A 24,189-nucleotide genomic window follows, 5' to 3' on the forward strand; every position below is an offset into this window, starting at 1 on the left:
GCAGTACACAGTTTTTTTACGAGGGACAGCAGAGGATCTAGGCTGGTCCAAGTCCTAATCTGGCGGGCCGTGACAGGTGATTTATTATTTTCAAACGCTTCCATGATCATCAACAAGTCTGTGGGCTGCGCCACCATCAACAAGTTTGCAGGCTGCACCATTTCCACCCCCGTAGTGGGCAATGGTAGCCGACTGAGAGCATCTGCACAGTTCTCGGTGCCTGGCCTGTGGTGGATGGTATAGTTATATGCTGATAGCGCGAGTGCCCACCTTTGTATGTGGGCTGAGGCTTTAGTATTTATCAGCGAACAGGGATGTGAGGGGCTCGTGATCGGTTTCCAGCTCAAATTTGAGGCCAAACAGGTACTGATGCATTTTCTTTACCCCGAACACACATGCTAATGCCTCTTTCTCAATCATGCTGTAGGCCCTCTCAGCTTTACACAAGCTCCTGGAAGCATAGCGACAGGTTGCAACTTCCCCGCAACGTTAGTTTGTTGTAATACACTCGCGACTCCGTACGACGACGCGTCACATGCTAGCACAAGTCTTTTACACGGGTTATACAATACAAGCAGCTTATTGGAGCATAAAATGTTTCTGGCTTTCTCAAAAACAATTACTTGTTTTTTTTCCCCGTACCCAGTTCTCACCTTTATGCAATAACACATGTAGGGGCTCTAAGAGGGTGCTTAACCTCGGTAGGAAGTTACCAAAATAGTTGAGGAGTCCCAGGAACGACCGCAGCTCTGTGACGTTCAGTGGCCTGGGCGCGTTCCTGATAGCCTCTCTCTTGGCGTTTGTGGGACGAATGCCGTCCGCTGCGATCTTTCTCCCCAAAAACTCCACTTCTGTTGCCATGAAGACGCATTTCGACCTCTTCAGCCGCAGCACTACGTGATCCAGTTGCTGGAGGACCTCCTCCAGGTTTTGTAGGTGCTCGACGGTGTCCCGACTCGTGACCAATATGTCTTCCTGAAAAGCCACTGTGCGTGGTGCCAACTTGAGTAGGCTCTCCATCTTTCTCTGGAAGATCGCTGTAGTCGACCGAATTCCAAACAGGCATCTGTTGTAGATGAACAGTCCCTTGTATGTGTTGATGCAGGTGAGGCCCTTCGAAGACTCCTCCAGCTCCTGCGTCATGTAGGTCGAAGTCAGGTCGAGGTTGGTGAATGTCTTGCCTCCTACCAGCGTCGCAAATAGGTCATCTGCCTTAGGTAGCAGGTATTGGTCCTGTAGCAAGAAACGATTAATAGTTACTTTATAATCGCCGCAAATCCTGACCGTGCCATCACTTTTGAGTACTGGAACAATCGGGCTGGCCCACTCGCTGAATTCCACTGGGGAGATGATGCCCTCGCGTTGCAGCCTGTCCAGCTCATTTTCCACTCTCTCCCTCATCATGTGAGGTACCGCTCGTGCCTTGTGGTGAATGGGTCGTGCCTCTGGGACCAAGTGGATCTGCACCTTCACCCCGGAAAAGTTTCCAATGCCTGGCTCAAAAAGGGAAGGAAATTTGTTAAGAACCTGGGTAGATGAGGCCTCATTGACATGTGATTGCGCTCGGATGTAATCCCAATTCCAGCGGATTTTGCCCAGCCAGCGCCTTCCAAGCAGTGTGGGGCCATCGCCCGGGACAATCCAGAGTGGCAGTTCGTGCACCGTGCCCTCGTAGGTGACCTTGACCATGGCGCTGCCCAGGACAGTGATAAGCTCTTTGGTGTACGTTCTCAGTTTTGTGTGGATAGGGCTCAGGGCTGGTCTGAGTGTCTTGTTGCACCACAGTTTCTCAAACATCTTTACTCATGATGGATTAGCTAGTGCCAGTGTCCAGTTCCATGGCTACGGGTAAGCCATTCAATTTTACATTTAGCATTATAGGTGCACATTTCGTCGAAAATGTGTGCACCCCGTGTACTTCAGCATCTGCCTCCTCTCTCTGAGACTTGAAATTGCTTTGATCTACCATGGACCGATCTTCCTCTGCCACGTGGTGGTTAGCAGGTTTTGCAGAGCTTGCAGCTCATCTGCAAGCTCGTTGGAGGTGCCCCATTGTTTCACAGCTCTTACAAACATACCCTTTGAAGCGGCACGAATAGGCTGAATGGAAGCTTCCACACGCGAACAAGGTGTGAATTGCCTTGCATTCATCCTTTGTTGCGGACTGTGAGTCATCTGGGTCACCTGAGGCCTGCTGACAGTTGCAGACTCGTGGTTTCTGCCCTGTACATTTCTGCTCGCAAACACAGTTCCAGTTAATTTATGAACATTGTGTCCTGAGAGATTTGTTTGGTGTTATCACTGGTGGACATAAACGCCTGTGCTATCGCAATGGCCTTACTGAGGGTCGATGTCTCTACAGTCAAAAGTTTTCGTAGGATGGTCTCGTGGCCAATGCCCAGTATAAAAAAGTCTCTGAGCATTTGCTCCAGGTAGCCATCAAACTCACACTGTCCTGCAAGTCGCCTTAGCTCGGCGACATAGCTCAACACTTCCTGACCTTCAGATCGCTGGCACGTGTAGAACCGATACCTTGCCATCAGCAAGCTCTCCCTCGGGTTAAGATGCTCCCGAACCAGTGTACACAAAGCCTCATATGAATTATCTGTGGGTTTCACTGGAGCCAGAAGATTCTTCATGAGGCTGTAGGTCAGTGCCCCGCAGACCGTGAGGAGGACCGCTCTCCTTTTTGCAGCGCTTCCTTCTCTGTCCAGCTCGTTGGCTACAAAGTACTGGTCTAGCCGTTCGACATAGGCTTCCCAGTCCTCACCCTCCAAGAACTTCTCCAGGATGCCCACAGTTTGCTACATCTTTGCGGTGGATTTGTATACTCGTCGCCAGTTGTTGTGTTCCTAACACAGATGAGACTGCACCAGGGAGGTTAAAGTAACAGTGACCTCAGTCTTTATTAAGACACTCCAGAGTGAGGAACATGCCTTAGGAGCCGGCTTATATTCTGTGCTCCCAAGGGATGCTGGGATCCCTTGTGACTTCAGGGGATGCGCTCCCTGGTGGCAGAACATGGGAGTGCATGCTTTACAGATACACAACAGAGTGAATGGTGAGACATTACTTAACCTCAAGCTCTGGAGGCTTGGGTGAGAGGAATGGCTTGTTCATTGTCGGGATGCTTTATGGTTTGTTGAGGGGAGGGGGAACTCAGTACAGCATGTGGCAGCCATATGGTGCATTGGAGCAAGTTAACGAAACCTGGTTATTATGAGGCCATCCCCGACCTTGTGGGCAGCAATGTACTCCACTGCTAGTGCCATCTCCACCTCAGGTTCCTCTTCCTCCTCCTCTGAAGAGTCTGTGCGCTCTGCGTCTTGCTCCTCTTGCAGCTCCAATCCTCGCTTCTGCGCTATGTTGTGCAGAGCGCAGCATACGATGATTCCGGAGACCCTGGCTGATGTGTACTGAAGGGCTCCTCCAGATCTTTCAAGGATCTAAAGCACATCTTCAGCATGCCTATTGTTTGCTCTATGACACATCTGGTGGACATGTGGCTCTCATTATAACACTCTTCGGCCTCAGTACTTGGCATCCTCAAGGGTATCATGAGCCACGTCTTCGGTGGATAGCCCTTGTCTCCCAGCAGCCAGCCAATAAGTCTGTTTGGAGGTACGAAGAGCTGAGGGAGGGTGGACTGGCGCAGCATGAAAGAGTCATGACAGCTGCCAGGGTATCTGGCATGATCATCTTTTTATGGTTGCAGACAAGATGCACAATGAGGGAGTGGAAGCCCTTGCAGTTCACAAACACTGTTGGGTGATGATGGGGTGCCCTAATGGCCACATGTGTGCAGTCGATGAAGCCCTGCACCTGTGGAAGTCAGCCAGAGCTACAAAGCCCAGCGCCCGTTCGGTAACAGTGACCTTATCAGTGGGCAGAGCTAATATAATTAGCTAACTTGTGAAACATGGCATCAGCCACCTAGATGATGCATCTGTGGACGGCCGACTGTGAGATCCTGCAAATGTCTGCTGCAGATCCCTGGAAGGAGCCTGAGGAAAAGAAGTTGATGGCGGGGGTGACTTTGACAGCCACTGGTAAGGAGTGATCACCAGGACCTCTGGGCAACAGGTCTTGTTCCAGCAAGTTACAAATGTCTGCGAGGACCTGGCGTGATGGCCTGAGCCTCCTGAAGCACTGCTCAGTCATGTTGAGGAAGCTCATCCTTTGCCTGTATCCCTGTGTTGGGGATATTGCCTCTGGCTCGCTGTAGCCCTGTGCTGCCCCCCTCTCTCCTGTGAAGCAGCAAGGAGAAAGCTGCTGTTATGGTTGCTGCTGCTGGTGTGGCTGGTGGTGGTGGGGTTCATCTTGGTCCGATTCTGAGGACCATGGTGAGACAGTAGAAGCGACCCCCATGCTGATGTAGTAGTGGAGATCAGAGGGCCAATCCTGCAATGTTCTGATACTGAGCAGCAATGTGCTGAGAGTGGTTGAAGAGGTTGCAGAAATGACCTGCAAACTGCTCACACCTAACTCTGTGGAAAAATGGAGTCAACAAGAGCCTTTCCATGAAGCAAGTAATGAGGTGTAATGTTGGAGTATTTATGTGCTTTTCCCAACTCTCACTGAATGGTCTCGCCAATGGCCACTGAGCTTCTGCCTCCCGTTCACAGGCGAGGTTCCCGAGCTGCGTGAATCCTGTGCTCCTGCAGCAAAAGTCAAAATCTGGCATTAAAAACCCTCATTAAGGGACTTCCATTAAGTACTTCATGACTTTAATGAGGTCGCCTGCCTCTGCCAATCAGGTCCATGTCGCACCTTCAAAGCCGTCCGAGTTAAATGTGCGAAGCGGCAGGCTGACGACGAGGTCCCGATGTGCTCACAATTTCTGGGAATTTTACTGCCAACCTGCCCCAAATCCACATACTTGGCAACGGAAAAATTCCAGCCATGGAGTTCCGGGAAAGATGGGCAAACATTTGGGAGGCGAAAGCACATTCAAGGATTTTGGAGAGGAAAAGGAGGAGGTTGGTGATGTGGCGATATTTTGCAAGGACAGAAGTGTCAAGGGTTGTTTTCTTTGAGGAGAGCGATGATGATGGCAGAATTGAAGGGGAGTGGTCAGTACCTGAGGAGAGAGAACCATTAACAGTATCAGCTAACATTCTCCAAAGCTATGTAATCCGGGGCCTTCATCTGGGCAACCCAGGCACACACCTGAATCAAGGAAGAACTTTATTACTCTATGCAAATTGGGGTCCTTTGACATACATAGGACCCCGATGACATTTAAATGACATACTGGGCAGAGCGTGCACCATGGGCACTCCACTCAGTAAAATCTGCTGGGCAAGAGGAAGAGGCCTGAAAAGGTAATTATTCACATTATTTCTGTGGTGCCAAGAGCAGGGTACAGAATAATGTGGGCCAATGGTGGGATGCCCAATTGGGGTATAGCTTGCTGGCGGTATGGTGTTGAGGCACTATCTAATAATTTAAATCTTTCTTTGCGTGACTGTATTAGCTAATATATTATTGTCTACAATATGGTATGTAGTTACACTTTTCTCTCCTCATATTGCAAATAACATTCTTTTTGACTTGTAATCTGAAACTTGAACTTATATGGGTAAAATGTCTGCAGGAGTTTGCACTGAAGTTACAGTGAGAGATCAGAAGAACTCTCATGGAAAATTTACCCCACAATGCTTTAAACCACACAGGCATCCATCAAGGATGATTGCTTCTGAGTACAAGGCTTGAATTACATACATATTTTTAGTCGTCTTAACACTCCTGCTTATTCAAGGATAATTAGTATGGTTAATCAGGAATAGCCTGTACCAGGCGCATGTGTGAACACAGTTATATCATTTGTCAAAGGACCCAGAAACAACACTTTTTTTTTGAGCTATGAGCTATGTAACTCATAAATTCTGAGCTCTTATATAGTGCACAACTAATCAAGCGCAATCTTTTAAATGTAGTCAGCAAGTGTGTACGCTTATTATTCTAGAACATGTATCTTCACTGCAAGAATCACTTTCCAATATCCATGTTCCATGACAATCACTTCATGTCATCTACGGTTATCAAAGATTTGGTGCCGAGAATGGAAAGCCATTCATACAGATGGCACTATAATGAACTAACTTTAATAAAGATGAGTCAAATGACTGCCAGAATATTCAACATTAAAAGAAGAAACAGCACCAGAAGATTTTTGGACATGTGCTTGAGTGAGTCCTGCAGGTAGAATGTGTTGCTGCTATTCAAAATGTGTTCTAGAAATATATATTTGACTTTACAAGTTGAATGGCCCTCATTGTCCTATTTTGATTGAGTCAGTAAATCCTAATTCCTCCCCTTACAAAGAAGACAACATTATTTTAATTTTTTCTTAAACATTACATGTCCTTTAATAGGGAGGAAGGACATCACTAACATTCTTTGGCGGGTGGAGATGGTCCAATCTTCAGAAGGAGAGTATATCTAATAATTCCAGGAGAGGTTGCTCTACACAAGCTGATATTTCTAAACAAAATAAATTATCAAAAATTGCATTACAACTGTAAAATTGGGAAAATAATATTAAAGGTACCCTACAATGCAGATAGGTCGCAAATGTTCAGTAATTAGTCTATTTTAGATATCGATGTTTGAACACAAGATGTGGAAAATGTATCATGTTTGTGAATAAAGAGAAAATCTTCATATAGGATGTCTACATCATATTATGCACAATAGACAAGAAATTCTACCATGAATTCCATTCCTAACTTTCATATCATAATCTAGGAAGTTATATTTGAAGCAGCTGATGTGTGCCTGAGAAAAGTATCAACTAGCTTTTTTTAAGGATGATGTACTTTCACATACCAGAAAATTCATGAATGTGATTTATCCAGAGCTTTGCCAAGTAGGCAACATGGAACTTTGCTTCATTGGATTATCAACCAAGCAATCCCTAACTAAACTGAGAAATAATCTTTCCTATTCTCTGATGGATTTTTAACTTTATTTGAGGAAAAATTCTCCTTTTGTAGATGAAGTCTTTCTCAAAGTGATTTAGCTGACTGTAACAATGATGTAGCAGAGTTCACATAACTGCAATGTTTCTGCTATTAATTGGACAATAAATTCAAGAACTTCATATCCTTTGACATAGCCAGCAAAAATTCCAATTGAATTCAGAGAATAAGAATCGATGAGGTGTGGTTTGATCTTGCTCAGTAACAAACTACAATGGAAGAAAATATGTTAAAAAGTTGTTTAAGGTCATCCCAACTTGTTCTTTTATTTCTGAAGCAGTGTAAGAGCAGTCCATCAGTTTCATTAGAATCATATAGCTCAAAAGGAGGCCATTCGCCCCATCGTGTCTGTGCCAGCTCTTTAGACCAACTCCCCGCTCTCTTTCCCCATAGCCCTGCAAACGTCTTCCCTTCAAGTATTTATCCAATTCCCTTTTGAAAGTTACTATTGAATCTGCTCCCACCATCCTTTCAGGCAGTGCGTTCCAGATCACAACAACTCAAGTAAAAAATGTTTCCTCATGTCACCTCTTGTTCTTTTGCCAACCACCTTAAATCTGTGTTCTCTGGTTACCGACCCTTCTGCCGCTGGAAATAGTTTCTCCTTCTTTACTCTTATCAAAACCGTTCATGATTTTGAATATCTCTATTAAATCTCCGCTTAACTGTATTAAAATGTTATTTATGTCTTTTTCAACAATTTTTATTAAGTAAGCCTACATTATTTAACTATGGTACATAAAGGCCGAGTGTGTTTTGAAATTCCTGTATTCTGAAATTTGTTGCAGAAATCAATCAACAGCATATGTAACTTGTTTTCATATGTTATAGGCCTATATTTCTGACAGTTTTTTATTCGCCAGTTTGTTAGAGCGACATCAGCTTTTTTTTAGTTGTCCAGCTTTTGCTTGGGAGTAAAATTCATCTGCGGTGCTGGCTCAAATGGGCAGTAGCGAATCGACTGCCCGTTATGCAGCCCGCCTGATTTTTCTTCCCATTGACTTCAATAGAAAGGAAAATCGGGTGGAGTGTATAACAGGTGGCTGATTCGCTACTGCCCTTTTTGGGACCCCTGACAAAGTTGAGTTTTACCATCCCCCCTCCCCCCCCCGCCTCCCCACACTTTGGATTTGGATATCTGAAATTGACCCAATCTAAAATTAAAGGTAGATAGTAAATACATCACAGCAGTGAGGCAGATAAGCACCGACACACATAAAATTGTCACACATAACCCTAATCTAAACACTTTAACCAGCTGTACTTTTTTTAATAGTTAAGTTTTATTAATAATAAACCTTTGAGTGTAATAGAACATTCATTAATTGCTATTAAACATTAAATCATAATTAAAATTTCTATGTAAGGAAACATGCGGTGTTCAAACTAAAGACATTGCACATGTGAGAAGGGCCCGTTGCTATGGTAACAAGATAACTTAGTTAAGCAAACTCATAGATTCCCTAAGGAATCATCTCTACGGAGATGTGTGCAACCATCTCGACGGAGATGAGAATTTGTGGGATGTTGCTTTGAAAATGTTTGAGACTGAGAGTGATATTGTGTCCGATCTTAAACAAAAGTGCTTTTCTCTTAGATCTCGAGAGATGGGTACAATTGTAAAACAAGGCAGAATAACACCAACACTGGATGTCGTAAAGAAAGACAGGAAGGCATCAAGGCATGAAAATGCTAAGTGGTTAATTGTCAGTGCAGTAACAGGCTACAACATGTGCCTCACCTGTTAAAAAGCTCACCATCTGCCACTGCATTACAGTTATCCTCAGTGAAGGAATATTTAAGACCAGGTTCCCATGATGTATGACAACCTGTATTTTTCAGTATTGATTTGAATAAAAGTGTACACAACAAATAGGTTTACACTATAATGTATAATTTTATAATATATTTTGAGAGTGGATGATAAAAAGACAATTTGACCATTTTGGACACTTGCAATATGGTATGAGGAACTTGAAGGTATTTATAAAATAAATCCATAAGTTCTCTTTCAATTGCTGCTCGAGTAACTGGAATGTTTTGATGTGGTAGTACAGTACAAATCAGTCGAAATTCTGTTCTCTGAGCATTCCAATCTCCAAAACTGCTTTCTTGCATTTGAGATGAAAAATCCAAATCCAGCCAAAGAGATGGCTGGAAAAGAATCTGAAGGATCATAAAATGTTCTCAACAAGGTACGTTCTAAGTGTGTACGACCGACGTGAAATCACTGAAAGACCTATCATCTCATGACATGCCATGAGTAGAACCTCAACAAAGGCATGGATGAGTCTGCACTAAGTTGTAGGAAAAAACCTTTGTTTAAAAAAAGGGTGTGAGCATCCTCCACATGTGAAGTGCTCTGAGATGCCTTTCTGTATGTGAAGAGCGTCATAGAAATACAACCTGTTGCCTTTGATGCAATAAAAGCACATAAATGGATATCAGTCATAGAAACATAGAAACATAGAAAATAGGTGCAGGAGTACGCCATTCGGCCCTTCTAGCCTGCACCGCCATTCAATGAGTTCATGGCTGAACATGCAACTTCAGTACCCCATTCCTGCTTTCTCGCCATACCCCTTGATCCCCCTAGTAGTAAGGACTTCATCTAACTCCTTTTTGAATATATTTAGTGAATTGGCCTCAACTACTTTCTGTGGTAGAGAGTTCCACAGGTTCACCACTCTCTGGGTGAAGAAGTTTCTCCTCATCTCGATCCTAAATGACTTACCCCTTATCCTTAGACTGTGACCCCTGGTTCTGGACTTCCCCAACATTGGGAACATTCTTCCTGCATCTAACCTGTCTAAACCCGTCAGAATTTTAAACGTTTCTATGAGGTCCCCTCTCATTCTTCTGAACTCCAGTGAATACAAGCCCAGTTGATCCAGTCTTTCTTGATAGGTCAGTCCCGCCATCCTGGGAATCAGTCTGGTGAACCTTCGCTGCACTCCCTCAATAGCAAGAATGTCCTTCCTCAAGTTAGGAGACCAAAACTGTACACAATACTCCAGGTGTGGCCTCACCAAGGCCCTGTACAACTGTAGCAACACCTCCCTGCCCCTGTACTCAAATCCCCTCGCTATGAAGACCATTTGCTTTCTTAACCGCCTGCTGTACCTGCATGCCAACCTTTAATGACTGATGTACCATGACACCCAGGTCTCGTTGCACCTCCCCTTTTCCTAATCTGTCACCATTCAGATAATAGTCTGTCTCTCTGTTTTTACCACCAAAGTGGATAACCTCACATTTATCCACATTATACTTCATCTGCCATGCATTTGCCCACTCACCTAACCTATCCAAGTCACTCTGCAGCCTCATAGCATCCTCCTCGCAGCTCACACTGCCACCCAACTTAGTGTCATCCGCAAATTTGGAGATACTACATTTAATCCCCTCGTCTAAATCATTAATGTACAATGTAAACAGCTGGGGCCCCAGCACAGAACCTTGCGGTACCCCACTAGTCACTGCCTGCCATTCTGAAAAGTACCCATTCACTCCTACTCTTTGCTTCCTGTCTGACAACCAGTTCTCCATCCACGTCAGCACACTACCCCCAATCCCATGTGGTTTAACTTTGCACATTAATGTCTTGTGTGGGACCCTGTCGAAAGCCTTCTGAAAGTCCAAATATACCACATCAACTGGTTCTCCCTTGTCCACTTTACTGGAAACATCCTCAAAAAACTCCGGAAGATTTGTCAAGCATGATTTCCCTTTCACAAATCCATGCTGACTTGGACCTATCATGTCACCTCTTTCCAAATGCGCTGCTATGACATCCTTAATAATTGATTCCATCATTTTACCCACTACTGAGGTCAGGCTGACCAGTCTATAATTCCCTGTTTTCTCTCTCCCTCCTTTTTTAAAAAGTGGGGTTACATTGGCTACCCTCTACTCGATAGGAACTGATCCAGTCAATGGAATGTTGGAAAATGACTGCCAATGCATCCGCTATTTCCAAGGCCACCTCCTTAAGTACTCTGGGATACAGTCCATCAGGCCCTGGGGATTTATCGGCCTTCAATCCCATCAATTTCCCCAACACAATTTCCCAACTCATAAGGATTTCCCTCAGTTCCTCCTCCTTACTAGACCCTCTGACCCCTTTTATATCCAGAAGGTTGTTTATATCCTCCTTAGTGAATATCAAACCAAAGTACTTGTTCAATTGGTCTGCCATTTCTTTGTTCCCCATTATGACTTCCCCTGATTCTGACTGCAGGGGACCTACATTTGTCTTTACTAACCTTTTTCTCTTTACATATCTATAGAAACTTTTGCAATCCGCCTTAATGTTCCCTGCAAGCTTCTTCTCGTACTCCATTTTCCCTGCCCTAATCAAACCCTTTGTGTTCTTCTGCTGAGTTCTAAATTTCTCCCAGTCCCCGGGTTCGCTGCTATTTCTGGCCAATTTGTATGCCACTTCCTTGGCTTTAATACTATCCCTGATTTCCCTTGATAGCCATGGTTGAGCCACCTTCCCTTTTTTATTTTTACACCAGACAGGAATGTACAATTGTTGTAGTTCATCCATGTGGTCTCTAAATGTCTGCCATTGCCCATCCACAGTCAACCCCTTAAGTATCATTCGCCAATCTATCCTAGCTAATTCACGCCTCATACCTTCAAAGTTACCCTTCTTTAAGTTCTGGACCATGGTCTCTGAATTAACTGTTTCATTCTCCATCCTCATGCAGACCATATTATGGTCACTCTTCCCCAAGGAGCCTCGCACAATGAGATTGCTAATTAATCCTCTCTCATTACACAACACCCAGTCTAAGATGGCCTCCCCCCTAGTTGGTTCCTCGACATATTGGTCTAGAAAATCATCCCTTATGCACTCCAGGAAATCCTCCTCCACCGTATTGCTTCCAGTTTGGCTAGCCCAATCTATGTGCATATTAAAGTCACCCATTATAACTGCTGCACCTTTATTGCATGCACCCCTAATTTCCTGTTTGATGCCCTCCCCAACATCACTACTACTGTTTGGAGGTCTGTACACAACTCCCACTAATGTTTTTTGCCCTTTGGTGTTCTGCAGCTCTACCCATATAGATTCCACATCATCCAAGCTAATGTCTTTCCTAACTATTGCATTAATCTCCTCTTTAACCAGCAATGCTACCCCACCTCCTTTTCCTTTTATTCTATCCTTCCTGAATGTTGAATACCCCTGGATGTTGAGTCATTTCAAATTTGTGATAGTCATAAATAAATCCTGTCTGGTTAGAATAAGAATGGGAAATTTCCAAATCAAATCAAATAGCAGTAATTTACCAGAATTTTTACAATTGTAAGTTAGTACAGGAATCAGATGATATGAAGAACATTATTATAGTGGGTATTTTGACTTTGTAATGAATTAGAGATACATAGAATTAGATAGAATTTACAGCACAGAAACAGGCCCTTTGGCTTAACTGGTCTGTGCTGGTATTTATGCTCCACACAAGTCTTCTCCCACTCTATTTCATCTAACCTTATCAACATATCCTTCTATTCCTTTCTCTCTTATGTACTAACTAGATACAGAAACCTCTAAGTCACAGGAAGAATAAACAAAATATTAAATATTATGCACTAGAGGGGGTACAGAGGAGATTTACGAATATGTTGCATCTGGACTGGAGAATTTAGCTATGAGGAAAGATTGGATAGGCTGGGGTTGTTTTTTTTGGAACAGAGGAGGCTGAGGGGAGAACTAATTGAGATGTATAAAATATGAGGGACCTAGATAGAGTGGATAGGAAAGACCTATTTCCCTTAGCAGAGGGGTCAAAAAGCAGGGGGCACCGATTTAAAGTAACTGGCAGGAGGTTTAGAGGGGATTTGAGGGGAAATGTTTTTACCTAGAGGGTGGTGGGGGTCTGGAACGCACTGCCTGAAAGGGTGGTAGAGGCAGAAACCCTCATAGCATTTAAAAAGTACTTGGATATGCACTTGAAGTGCTGTAACCTACAAGGCTACAGACCAAGAGCTGGAAAGTGGGATTAGGCTGGATAACTCTATATCGGCCGGCACGGAAGTGATGAGCCAATGGCCTCCTTCTGTGCTGTAAATTTCTATGATTATAGGATTGCCATCACAAATAAAAGGCAAGGTATAAATGCACTAGACATTCTCCAAATAGTCCTTCAAAACAATAACTATTCTCCAATGTATTAAATGTAATTGTAATTGGCATTTAGGGTATGAAAAATGCTCTGAATGATTAATCTGCATAGATTTTTGTCTGTGAAGTAGATCTTTTGCCACCGTGATTTGTGACATCTGAAAACCCATTATATTCTTAGTCAGTAAGTCAATTATATTTGATGAATTCTTCAATTCATTATTTCTTTACTTTTTTTTGTCTTAATTATTCTATTGTTCCTTTTTCTGTCTTCTTTCCTTCTTACTGTCTCTTTTTCTTGTCTGTAAAATAGATCTTTTTCCTATTTCATTTCCCACCTTTTTCACCACAATCCTGGTTTCCTGGTTTCCATAGTCACCAATATTAACAGCAGCATACGTGGCATATACTGGTGGAAGGGGAGAAGAATTAATTGATTTTTAAAATAATTCACATATTCTTTCTGATGAAAGGTCTTTACCTAGAGAACTAACCTGCCTTTTCTTTTTTCGGATGCAGAAGGGCACAAAAATATTCTTGCAGATAATCACTCTGGTGTTTTATAACAATGAGGTGATATCAACGTAGTGTGATGGAAAGTGTGTCAGCATTTTCTGTTTTTTATTTGTCCATTATACTAAAAGATCTTAGCACTTCTAAAATGACAACTGATTTTGGAAAGCAAGATTCCTCCCCACCAAAGTCTCCAAGGAATGAATCTTCATGTTTACCGCTAGGCAGAAAATGATCATAGCAGATCAGCCCTCCGTTTTACACACTGCCTGATTTTTGTTTCCATTGACCCATGGGTATATTCCAGCATTGGTGCCAGGATTTTGGGACCACAAATTTCAGCCCCAACATTTTGATATTAATTACCCAAAATTTCTCCTCCGTGATATAGTCAAAAACCTTAAAACAAAACAGGAAGACATTGAGGAAGAGGGATCAAGACAGAGTAATACTGTAATGAAAGAAACCAGCAGACAGAAATAGGCAAGGTCTGTTTAAGAGGCAGCGGGAAACACAAGGAGAGCAAGAAGAAACAAAGAAAGCAAGTAAGAGATGAATAGGTGTTGAGGAAAAAATAGACAGTAAATCTAGTAGTAACACAAAGAACAGTGGATTTGAAAAGAGGGACAATATCTTGAGGTGATAAGTGAATGTATGTATATATAATATATTAAATGCTTTGCATTTGCTCGTATTTCCTGTTAGTGTCACACACCTCCTGAAACACTTTCCATCACACTACGTTGATATCACCTCATTGTTATAAAACTGTGATTATCTGCAAGAACATTTTTGTGTCCTTCTGCATGTGTGTGTAGCAGGCCTCGTCCCTTTTTGCGCATTTTTACCCAATCCCCTTATGCACATGCGCAATGTCACCGAGGTCTGGCCGTGCATGCGCAGTGCCCTAGTGTTGCAGCTGCTGTGTGGTCCACGCTTTCCACAGCTCTTTGGGAGAAGGCCCTTCACTGGATCTGTGACGAGAACAGAGGCCAAAGAGTGGGGAAGGAGGGAGAGAGATAGAGAGGCCATCGGAGAGAGGGGAGAGAGAGAGGGAGGGGGATGCGGGTGGGGGGAAAGAGAGGGCGGGTCAGAGAGAGCGGAGAGAGAGAGAGATAGGGGTTCGGAGAATGAGAGAGAGAGGAGGGGGTCGGAGAGAGAGAGTGGGGGGGGGCGGGTCAGAGAGTGAGAGAGAGGGGAGTCAGAGAGAGGGGAGAGAGAAAGGGGGGTTCAGAGAGAGAGGGGAGAGAGAGAAAAAGAGAGGTGAGGGAAAAAGGGAGACAGAAGGAGAGGGAGGTCAGAGAGAGGAGAAAGAGAGGGGGGTCAGAGAGTGGGCCGTTGGAGAGGGAGGGAGAGGGAGAGAGAGGGAGGGAGAGTGAGTGAGAGAGGCAGTTCGGAGGGGGGAGAGGGAGACGGCGGGGGGTCGGAGAGTGAAAGGGGGGATGCGAGAGAGGGGGAGAGCGGGGGGGTCGGAGAGAGGGGAGAGAGAGAGGGAGGTCGGAGAGAGGGGAGAGAAAGACAGGGGAAAGAGAAGGGGGTCAGAGAGTGGGGGGGTCGGAGAGAGGGGGAGAGGTAGAGCGACAGGGGGAGAGTGAGTCAGAGAGGCGGGTCAGAGAGATTGGGGAGAGGGAGAGAGATGGGGGGGGATCGGAGAGTGAGAGAGAGGGGTCAAGACTGAGTGGGGGAGGAGAGGGATGTCAGAGAGAGGGGGAGAGAAGGGGGAGAGAGAGAGAGAGGGGGTGAGAGGGAAAGAGAGAGAGGGGGAAGAGAGAGAGAAAGGGCGGGGGGGTGAGGGAGGTCAGTCCCAATGAGAAGGAAAGACTGTAAGAGAAGGAATAACCATCCATGGCTAACTGAGAAAATAAGGGACGGTACCAAAAATGAATACAAGGGCATACTTTGCGGCCAAGACTAGTGGGAGACCAGAGGATTGGGAAATGTTTAAAAGCCAGCAAAGAACGACTAAAAAGTGATAAAGAGTGGGAAAATAGATTATGAAAGTAAACTAGCACGAAATATAAAAACAGCTAGTAAGAGTTTCTACAGGTAGATAAAAAAGAAGAGTGACTAAAGTAAACATGAGAGGATGAGACTGGGGAATTAATAATGGAGAACAGGGAAATGGCAGAGATGTTGAACACTTATTTTGTATCAGTCTTCATGGTAGAAGACACAAAAAATATCCCAATAGTGGATAATCAAGGGGCTATAGGGAGGGAGAAACTTAATACAATCACTATCACTAAAGAAGTAGTACTCGGTAAAATAATGGGACCTGATGGCTTACATCCTCGGGTCTTAAAAGAAATGGCTAAAAGAGATAGTGGATGTATTGGATGTAATCTACTAAAATTCCCTGGATTCTGGGGTGGTCCCAGCGGATTGGAAAACCGCAAATGTAACGCCCCTATTTAAAAAAGGAAGCAGATAAAAAGCAGGAAACTATAGACCAATTAGCCTAGCATCTGTTGTTGGGAAAATGCTGGAGTCCATTATAAAGGAAGCAGTAGCAGGACATTGGGAAAAAAATCATAATTCAATCAAGCAGAGTCAACATGGTTTTATGAAAGGGAAATCAGGTTTGATAAATTTGCTGGCATTCTTTGATGATGTAACGAGCAGGGTGGATAAGGGGGAATCAGTGGATGTGGTGTATTTGGATTTCCAGAAGGCATTCGATAAGGTGCCACATAAGAGTTACTGCACAAGATAAAAGTTCACGGGGTTGGGGGTAATATATTAGCATGGATAGAGGATTGGCTAACGAACAGAAAACAGAGAGTAGGGATAAATGGGTCATTTTCTGGTTGGCAAACAGCAACTAGTGGGGTGCTGCAGGGATTGGTGCTGGGTCCTCAACTATTTACAATCTATATTAATGACTTGGATGAAGGGACCGAGTGTAATGTAGCCAAGTTTTCTGATGACACAAAGATGGGTGGGAAAGCAAATTGTGAGGAGGACACAACAAATGTGAGTGGGCAAAAATTTGCCAGATGGAGTATAATGTGGGAAAATGTGAAGTTATCCACTCTGGCAGAAAAAATAGAAAAGCAAATTATAATTTAAATGGAGAAAAATTGCCAAGTGCTGCAGTACAGAGGGACCTGGGGGTCCTTGTGCATGAAACACAAAAAGTTAGTGCAAGTAATCAGGAAAGCAAATGGAATGTTGGCCTTTATTGCAAGGGGAAGAGAGTGTAAAAGCAGAGAAGTCCTGCTACAATGTACAGGGTATTGATTAGGCCACACCTAGAGTACTGCATACAGTTTTGATCTCTGTATTTAAGGACGGATATACTTACATTGGAGGCTGTTCAGAGAAAGTTCACTAGGTTGGGCCTATACTCATTGGAGTTCAGAAGAATGAGAGGTGATCTTATCGAAACATATAAGATAATAAGGATGCAGGGAGAATATTTCCACTGATAGGGGAAACTAAAACTAAGGGACATAGTCTCAGAATAAGGGGCAGTCCATTTAAAACTGAGATGAGGAGGAATTTCTTCTCTCAGAGGGTTGTAAATCTATGGAATTCTTTGTCCCAGAGAGTTGTGGAGGCTGCATCATTGAATATATTTAAGGCAGAGATAGACAGATTTTTGAGTGATAAGGGAATAAAGGGTTACGGGGAGCAGGCAGGGAACTGGAGCTGAGTCCATGATCGGATCAGCCATGATCTATTTGAATGGCGGAGCAGGCTCGAGGGGCCTAATGGCCTACTCCTTCTCCTATTTCTTATGTTCTTATGAGAGAGGGGGGAGAGGGAGAGAGTGAGAGAGGGGTCAGAGAGGGGGGAGAAGGAGAGAGAGGAGGGTCGGAGAGAGGAGGGAGAGAGAGGGGGCCCAGAGAGAGGGGGGACGGCGAGAAGGGTGAGAGGGAAAGAGAGAGTGGAGTCGGAGAGAGGGGGGAGAGGGAGAGAGGGGGGCCGGGGGGAGAGGGAGAGAGGGGGGCCGGGGGGAGAGGGAGAGAGGAGGGCCGGGGGGAGAGGGAGAGAGGGGGGGCCAGGGAGAGGTGAGAGAGGGGGGTGTGGAAGAAAACGATCTATGTCCTATAGTAAACGAAAGGGTTAAATTCACTTTTTGCTTATTCTGTAGAATTACCGGGGCGAGAAAAACACTCAAACTTCTCAGCCTTGAAACAAAGGATGTTGTTTTTTTAGTGACCATCTGGTGTCTGTGTAAGTCTCAAGATACCCTGCTTATCAGGATACGGACAGGGAGAAACTATGCAAGGACAGATAAAGTGTGCCTTCCAGGATGATCTTTGTATTCACAGAGTGAATGATTAATGTTCATGCATGGAAGGTTTAGAAAAACTCCTGTTTTGACTGTATAAATATAGAGCGGGTTTGCTTGTAGAGTTCAGAGTTTTGCCTCAGTGCGGACTGAGCGGACTCTCCGAGATATCTTGTTAGAAAATAAAATTCTCTCGAAGTGCAACTCTGAAAGTCTCCGCCTGAGTTAATTTAAGCTAAAATTTCCTCGACAGATTCTGGCGTAGTCGGCAGGATCTCTAAAAAACGAGATCCAAAAGAACTACATTTAACTTTTGAAGAGAAAAGAGGAATTTTAAGGACCTTCCTAGCTAAAAGGGGGAAGGTGCCTAGGCCGTCCTAGCTAAAAGAGGGATGAGCCGCCGAGATCCCCTGGGTGGTAAGGCAGTTAAGGTAGCTACCGCAAAGAAGCTAAAATAACAAGGCGGCAAAAGGAGACCCCGAGCTGAGCGGAAAAGAGAACACCGGTGAGCGCTTTGTAAATTACTGTATATTTTGTAGGATTGTCCTAACTCTCTTTTCAGAAAAGATCGCGAGACGTTGCACCCGGAAGAATGGGAAACGGCTCTAGTCGAGCAGGGCGCTTGCGCCCAGCTCCTAGAAAAGGAAAGAAAGACGACCTCTCGACTGAAAGAATGAAAGTACATCCTAAGACTGAGAAAAGAATCCGCAAGGTAGCAAAGCAATGAGAGAAGGTAGGAGATCCCATTGTGCCGCCCGGCTCGCCGGCGGACACTGTAATTAAAGAAACAGGAGACGACAGATACGCGGTAACGTTTAGTAGCGATTTGTATGGTTGGTCTGATGGGGATTGGTCATATGGAGGAAGCTTTAAGTTATCACTAATAGAGGAATGGAGGAAAATAACAAGGAGGGGACCCTACGTGGGATAGGGACTATATGGAAAATTGTTTTAAAAAATGGACGGAGGTTGCGAAAAGGCACCAACCCCCCAAGGATAAAATTAAATCAAAAGAAAAGGAGAAGGGAGAAAGTGAGACACCACCCTCCTATAGCCCCCCAAACCTCCCCATTCCCTCGGCACCAGCCATGGGACTCTACCCTCGAATAGAGCCCCCAAAACAAGATAGTTGGCAGGAAATAAAAAGGGACTGGCCCAGAGGCTGGCCGCCCTACGGGAAGAACCCCCCGAAGATAATCAGAATGAGGGATCGGAGGCCCTGGCCACCCAAACGAATCAGGAGCCTGAGGGACCCGGACCAAGTAAAGGGAAAGGCCAGGGGCAAGCCGGACCCAAGCCGGGCCCAAAAGGAAAGAATGTACACAATACCAGGTCCCAGGGGATAGCGACGAGAGAGGAAGCTGACTCTACTCAGATTGGTCAGTACCCCCGAGTTATGATAGGCACCACGGCCATCCTAAAACCCTGGTCTCCAGGAGAAGCCAGGGATATGATCTCGGCCGCGCCAAATCCGGTAAAAACGCCAGTAGCCTTTCACAACTGGCTTAAGCAAACCTGTACCATTTATAACTCCTTGCCGGGGGATGTAAAGTTATTGCTGCAAGCTGCCTATGGTTCCTCCTGGCAGGGGGTGAAAGATATGTTCCCCAGGAGAGAATGGGGATTGGAGACAAGATGATGACGAGGAAGAGAACGGCAATGAATCATTGACTCATTGGCTAAAAAATCGGGGCAAGAATGCCATTTTGCAAGGGGCTAAAAAACATGGGAAGTCACCCGCTGCTTGCAGAAAGCAGAAGAATCAATGATAGATTTTGCAGGCAGATGGAAAAATAGTTGGGACGAACATGCAGGAATACCGATGGATCAAAATGAACCTTTGGCAGTACAAACCTTGTTAAATTGTATGTTGCCACAACAAGCAAGAACATACAAAATAAAGGTTCTGGACTGGCATGGAAAAAGTTGGAAAGAGACAATTACAGTACTGGCTAATACTATCAGCAAAAGAGAAGAGGACAAGCACAGAATAATAGAGGAGGGTTTGGGGGACGAGGACGAGGAAGAGGAAGAGGACAATGGCCCCAACGAGATCGCTCCCAAGACGAGTGTAGAAATTGTGAAAGGAAAGGGCATTGGGCTCGAGATTGCAGATGCCCACCGAAACAGCTTGAAGGGTTAAAAGGGGATTTCCCCGAACCTCCACCTTCATTGGCCCCTCAGTTTTCGTTCTCTAACCCCAACCCATACCAATCAGCATAGGGATGCCCCGGATGCTTAGTGGTACAGGCGGCAGCCCTCCGCTTATCAGCAGACATAGAAGAAAACCCTTTGGCAGTAGTAAAAGTAGGAGACACTTATGTGAAATTCCTGGTGGATACCGGTGCTACTATGTCTTCTGTACCATCCTCTGTGGGATTACCTGTAAGCAACACCACCGTCTTAAGTATGGGTGTGGCCGGTATCCCCATGAAAGAATTTTTATCTGAACCTACCAAATTGATAATTGAAGGACAACCAGTTAATGATGAGACTTTGATAGTGTCTAAAACAACACCTCTCCCTTTATTGGGAAGACAGACTTTGTGCAAACTAGGAGCCACAATTTATTGCACAAAGGAAGGAATGTTCATGGAGTTTCCTCCAAATAAAATCCATCAGTTCTTTAATGGGATTGAAGAAGAGAAAAGGGAAGATAACAAAGAAAAGGCTGCCCTCTATTGTTGGCAATTGAATGGCAACTTCTACTCCCCTTTAATACGTGAATTTATACAAAATGTAAAAGCTAAAATCGACTCTAATACTGAAGAATTGATGTATATAATTTTGACAAGCTTTGAGGCAGTTCAGCTTCACTGTACAGCCTGGTACACTCGACAAAAAGCTGAAACTTACCAGTGTTTGGTACAATCCTTTTTAAATAAAGAAGAAATAGTAGAAGCTACGCCCCGCATTTATTTTGGACCAGAAGGATTGGGGGTAGCCATTGATTTGACACCCTTACAGCAGCAGCGGTTTAGAGAAGAGAACTCGACACCCCATCTGACATTGGCTGTAAAACCGCCAGCGAAACCCAAAGATATGGGTCCGATGATTGTAGAAATAGAAAAGGAAAAACAGCAACAAGGCTATCAACCTTGGGCAGTAATAGAATTGCAGAATGTTCAGATAGAATTTGTCACCCGCACCAGGGGGATTCTCCAGTGGAAAGGTAAAAGTCATGCCTCCACTTTTGAAAAACAGCAACCCCCGGAACAACCGAGCCCTAAGCTGCCAATGGCATTGAATCAAGTATCTTCGGAACTTTGGGCAAAACATAAGAATCGTGTTGGGCAAGTACATTCTGCAGTACCCCATCGGGTACAATTGATAAAGAACGCCGTGTTACCAAGCATTAGGCAGTACAGACTGCCTCCAGAGGCAGAAAATGGGATAGAGCCAGTCATTTCTGCATTGTTGGAACAAGGAGTTTTAGAAAAGACACAGAGCCCGTGTAACACTCCGATACTGCCCATACCAAAGGTTAATAGGCCGAATGAATGGAGATTTGTGCAAGATCTGAGAGCTATTAATAAGATAGTAGTCCCTATCACCCCTGTGGTACCGGACACCAACATTATACTATCTGCTATACCACCAACAGCAACTGTCTTTACTGTGATAGACCTGTGTTCAGCTTTTTTCTCCATCCCGTTAAATCAAGAAAGTCAATATCTGTTTGCTTTCACCCACAAGAAGCAGCAGTACACATGGACCAGGTTGCCCCAAGGATACACCGAAAGCCCCGCAGTATGTGCAGCAGCAGTAAAAAGAGACCTCGAAGACTGTTCATTATCAGACCAGTCTGTGTTGTTGCAGTATGCGGATGATTTGCTTGTGGCTTCTAGCCACGGATTTTGTCAGACTCAAGTCCAGTACCTGGTTTTCACATATCTCAAGGGCAGAGGCAGCTAGGACCAGAAAGAATTCAGACAATCGAGAATGGGATGCGGTCCTAAGATCAGCTGCCCTAAATGATGCCCCACCCAAGGTGGAGTGGACCCCAGAGAGAGAGGAGGCATTTAAACAGTTAAAGAAAGCCATTACTAATGCTCCGGCGTTGGGACTTCCGAATTATGGTAAACCTTTTCAGATGTATGTGAATGAGAAAGAAGGATTTGCAACCGCAGTACTAACCCAAGAACATGATGGGGGAAATAGACAGTTGCTTATTATTCGGTTTTGCTGCCTCCAGTAGTAAGGGGAATGCCAGCATGTCTACGTGCTGTAGCTGCTACTGCTACTGCGGTCATGGTGGAGAAGTCGGTATCCATTGTTTTGGACTATCCATGTACTGTCATTACATGCTGTGTTATTACTTTTGAATTCAGCTGCCACACAACACTTTACAGCGTCTAGAAGGGCAGGTTATGAAGTATTACTGCTGTCACACCAAACTATACCTTTCGACGCGCACCGGTAGTGAACCCAGCCACCTTTCTTCCTACTAAAGAAGTAGAGGATCCAGACCAGCATGATTGTCTGTTAACGGTGGAAATAGCCACCTTACCAGGACCAGATTTGCTCACAGAGCCCATGGACAATCCAGATCTTATTCTCTATACGGATGGATCATTACATAGGCCGTCGGATGATTTGCTTTTGGCAGGCTATGCTATTGTAAATCCCCACAAAACTGTTGAAGCATTCGCCCTGCCTACCGGAACCTCGGCTCAGGTTGCTGAATTGTTTGCCCTCGCTAGAGCTTGTATAATAGCTAAATATCAAACTGCTAATATCTATACTGATTCTAGATATGCATTCGGTGTGGTCCATGATTTTGGACAACTGTGGAAAAACAGAGGCTTTATCACCTCTGGTGGAAAGCATATTAAGCACTCTCAACTGGTGCTTAATCTATTAGATGCCATTCAGTTGCCAAGAAAGGTAGCCGTTATCAAGTGTGCAGCTCACACAACCGGTGAGGATGAGGTATCAGCAGGAAATAGGAGGGCTGACGAAGCAGCCAAACAGGCCGCTTCGGCGCAAGTAGATTGCCTTCAAACAGTCGCAGTCTCCCCTCCACAGATACTAGACATCCAACAACTTAAAACAGCCCAACAACAAGTTACTATACAAGAAAGAAGGACTTGGGAACACCAAGGTTGTTTTCTCAAAAACAAAATCTGGTGTCACCCTGATGGGCGAACTGTTTGCCCTAGATCTCTATTTTTGTCCCTGTCTCGCCTAGCACACGGTCAGGCTCACATGGGCAAAGGAGGGATGATACATGCTATTAATGCACAGTGGTATGCACCAGGAATAACAGTAGTAATTGAGAAAGTTGCTAGAACATGCCAAATTTGTCAACAAAATAACAGAGGTAAAACACCTGCTGAATATGATCATCTACCCCAGCCAAGTATCCCCTTTGAAAATTTGCAAATGCCTCCAGTATCAGGTCTTAAGTACCTGTTAGTCATAGTAGATATGTTCACAAGGTGGGTAGAAGCGTACGCCACTAGGAGAGACGATGCCCGAACTGTAGTAAAAATTCTATTTAAAGAAATAGTACCAAGATATGGGATACCTATGGGAATCAACAGTGACAGGGGAACACACTTCACAGGAAAAATAGTGCAAGATCTTGCAGAAGCATTAGGTTTCCAGTGGAAGTTACATATATCATATCAACCACAGTCCTCGGGAATGGTAGAGAGAGTAAATGGGATAATAAAATCTACCCTCACCAAGGTTTGTCAGGAGACAGGACTAAAGTGGCCAGATGCCTTACCATTGGTACTGTATACAATTAGAAACCAAAAAAAACCGAAACACTGGTCTGACACCACATGAAGCCTTGTTGGGAAGACCAATGCCTACTGGCGTAAAACCACCACTGGTGGCTGAAAAAATAGCATTAATTTGGAATGATGAAAAATCACTAAAGTATGCTCAAGCCATGTGTGAAATAGCGAGGAGTCTGCACAAACAAATAAAGCAGACACAAGTGCCCCCGTCGGAAGGAAATATGCACCCTTTCAGACCTGGAGATCAAGTGTTAGTAAAAACATTAAATAAAGAATCCTTTTCTCCTAAGTGGAAAGGACCGTATCAGATAATTCTCACAACACGAACCGCTTTGAAGTTGGAAAAGCAGCCGAACTGGGTGCATGCAACCCGCTGTAAATATTATTTCCCCGATGAATTACAGCCGAAAGAAAAGGCATTGAACCAGGACGAGCTACGATTGCCCGACTAAGAAAACAGCCATCTTCTCACTGAAGAACTGTACCTGCTCTTATTTTGTGTTCACTCCTTGTGTATTTTGGACTTAAAAGTATCTAGAACTCATTTGTATGCCAGTTTGGGCCTTTATT

The 24,189-nt window shown here is 44.5% G+C and overlaps 1 protein-coding gene across 5 annotated transcripts in view; it reads right to left on the reverse strand.

Moving 5' to 3' along the window:
- The window catches only part of LOC139273030 (CAP-Gly domain-containing linker protein 4-like), a 372,964-nt gene that overhangs the window by 16,578 nt on the left and 332,197 nt on the right, over nt 1-24,189 (reverse strand). Inside the window, exon 16 of one of the 5 annotated variants that reach the window (XM_070889312.1) lies at nt 4,914-5,080. The exons of the other annotated variants lie outside the window; for them this stretch is intronic. Within the exon in view, the coding sequence (XP_070745413.1) occupies nt 5,074-5,080 (7 nt within the window). The 3' untranslated portion in view covers nt 4,914-5,073. Of the gene's footprint in view, nt 1-4,913; nt 5,081-24,189 lie in introns of those variants that run through there. 5 annotated transcript variants of the gene reach the window in all.

The sequence above is a fragment of the Pristiophorus japonicus genome, chromosome 9 (genome assembly GCF_044704955.1).
Source record: "Pristiophorus japonicus isolate sPriJap1 chromosome 9, sPriJap1.hap1, whole genome shotgun sequence".
Lineage (NCBI taxonomy): Eukaryota > Metazoa > Chordata > Chondrichthyes > Pristiophoridae > Pristiophorus > Pristiophorus japonicus.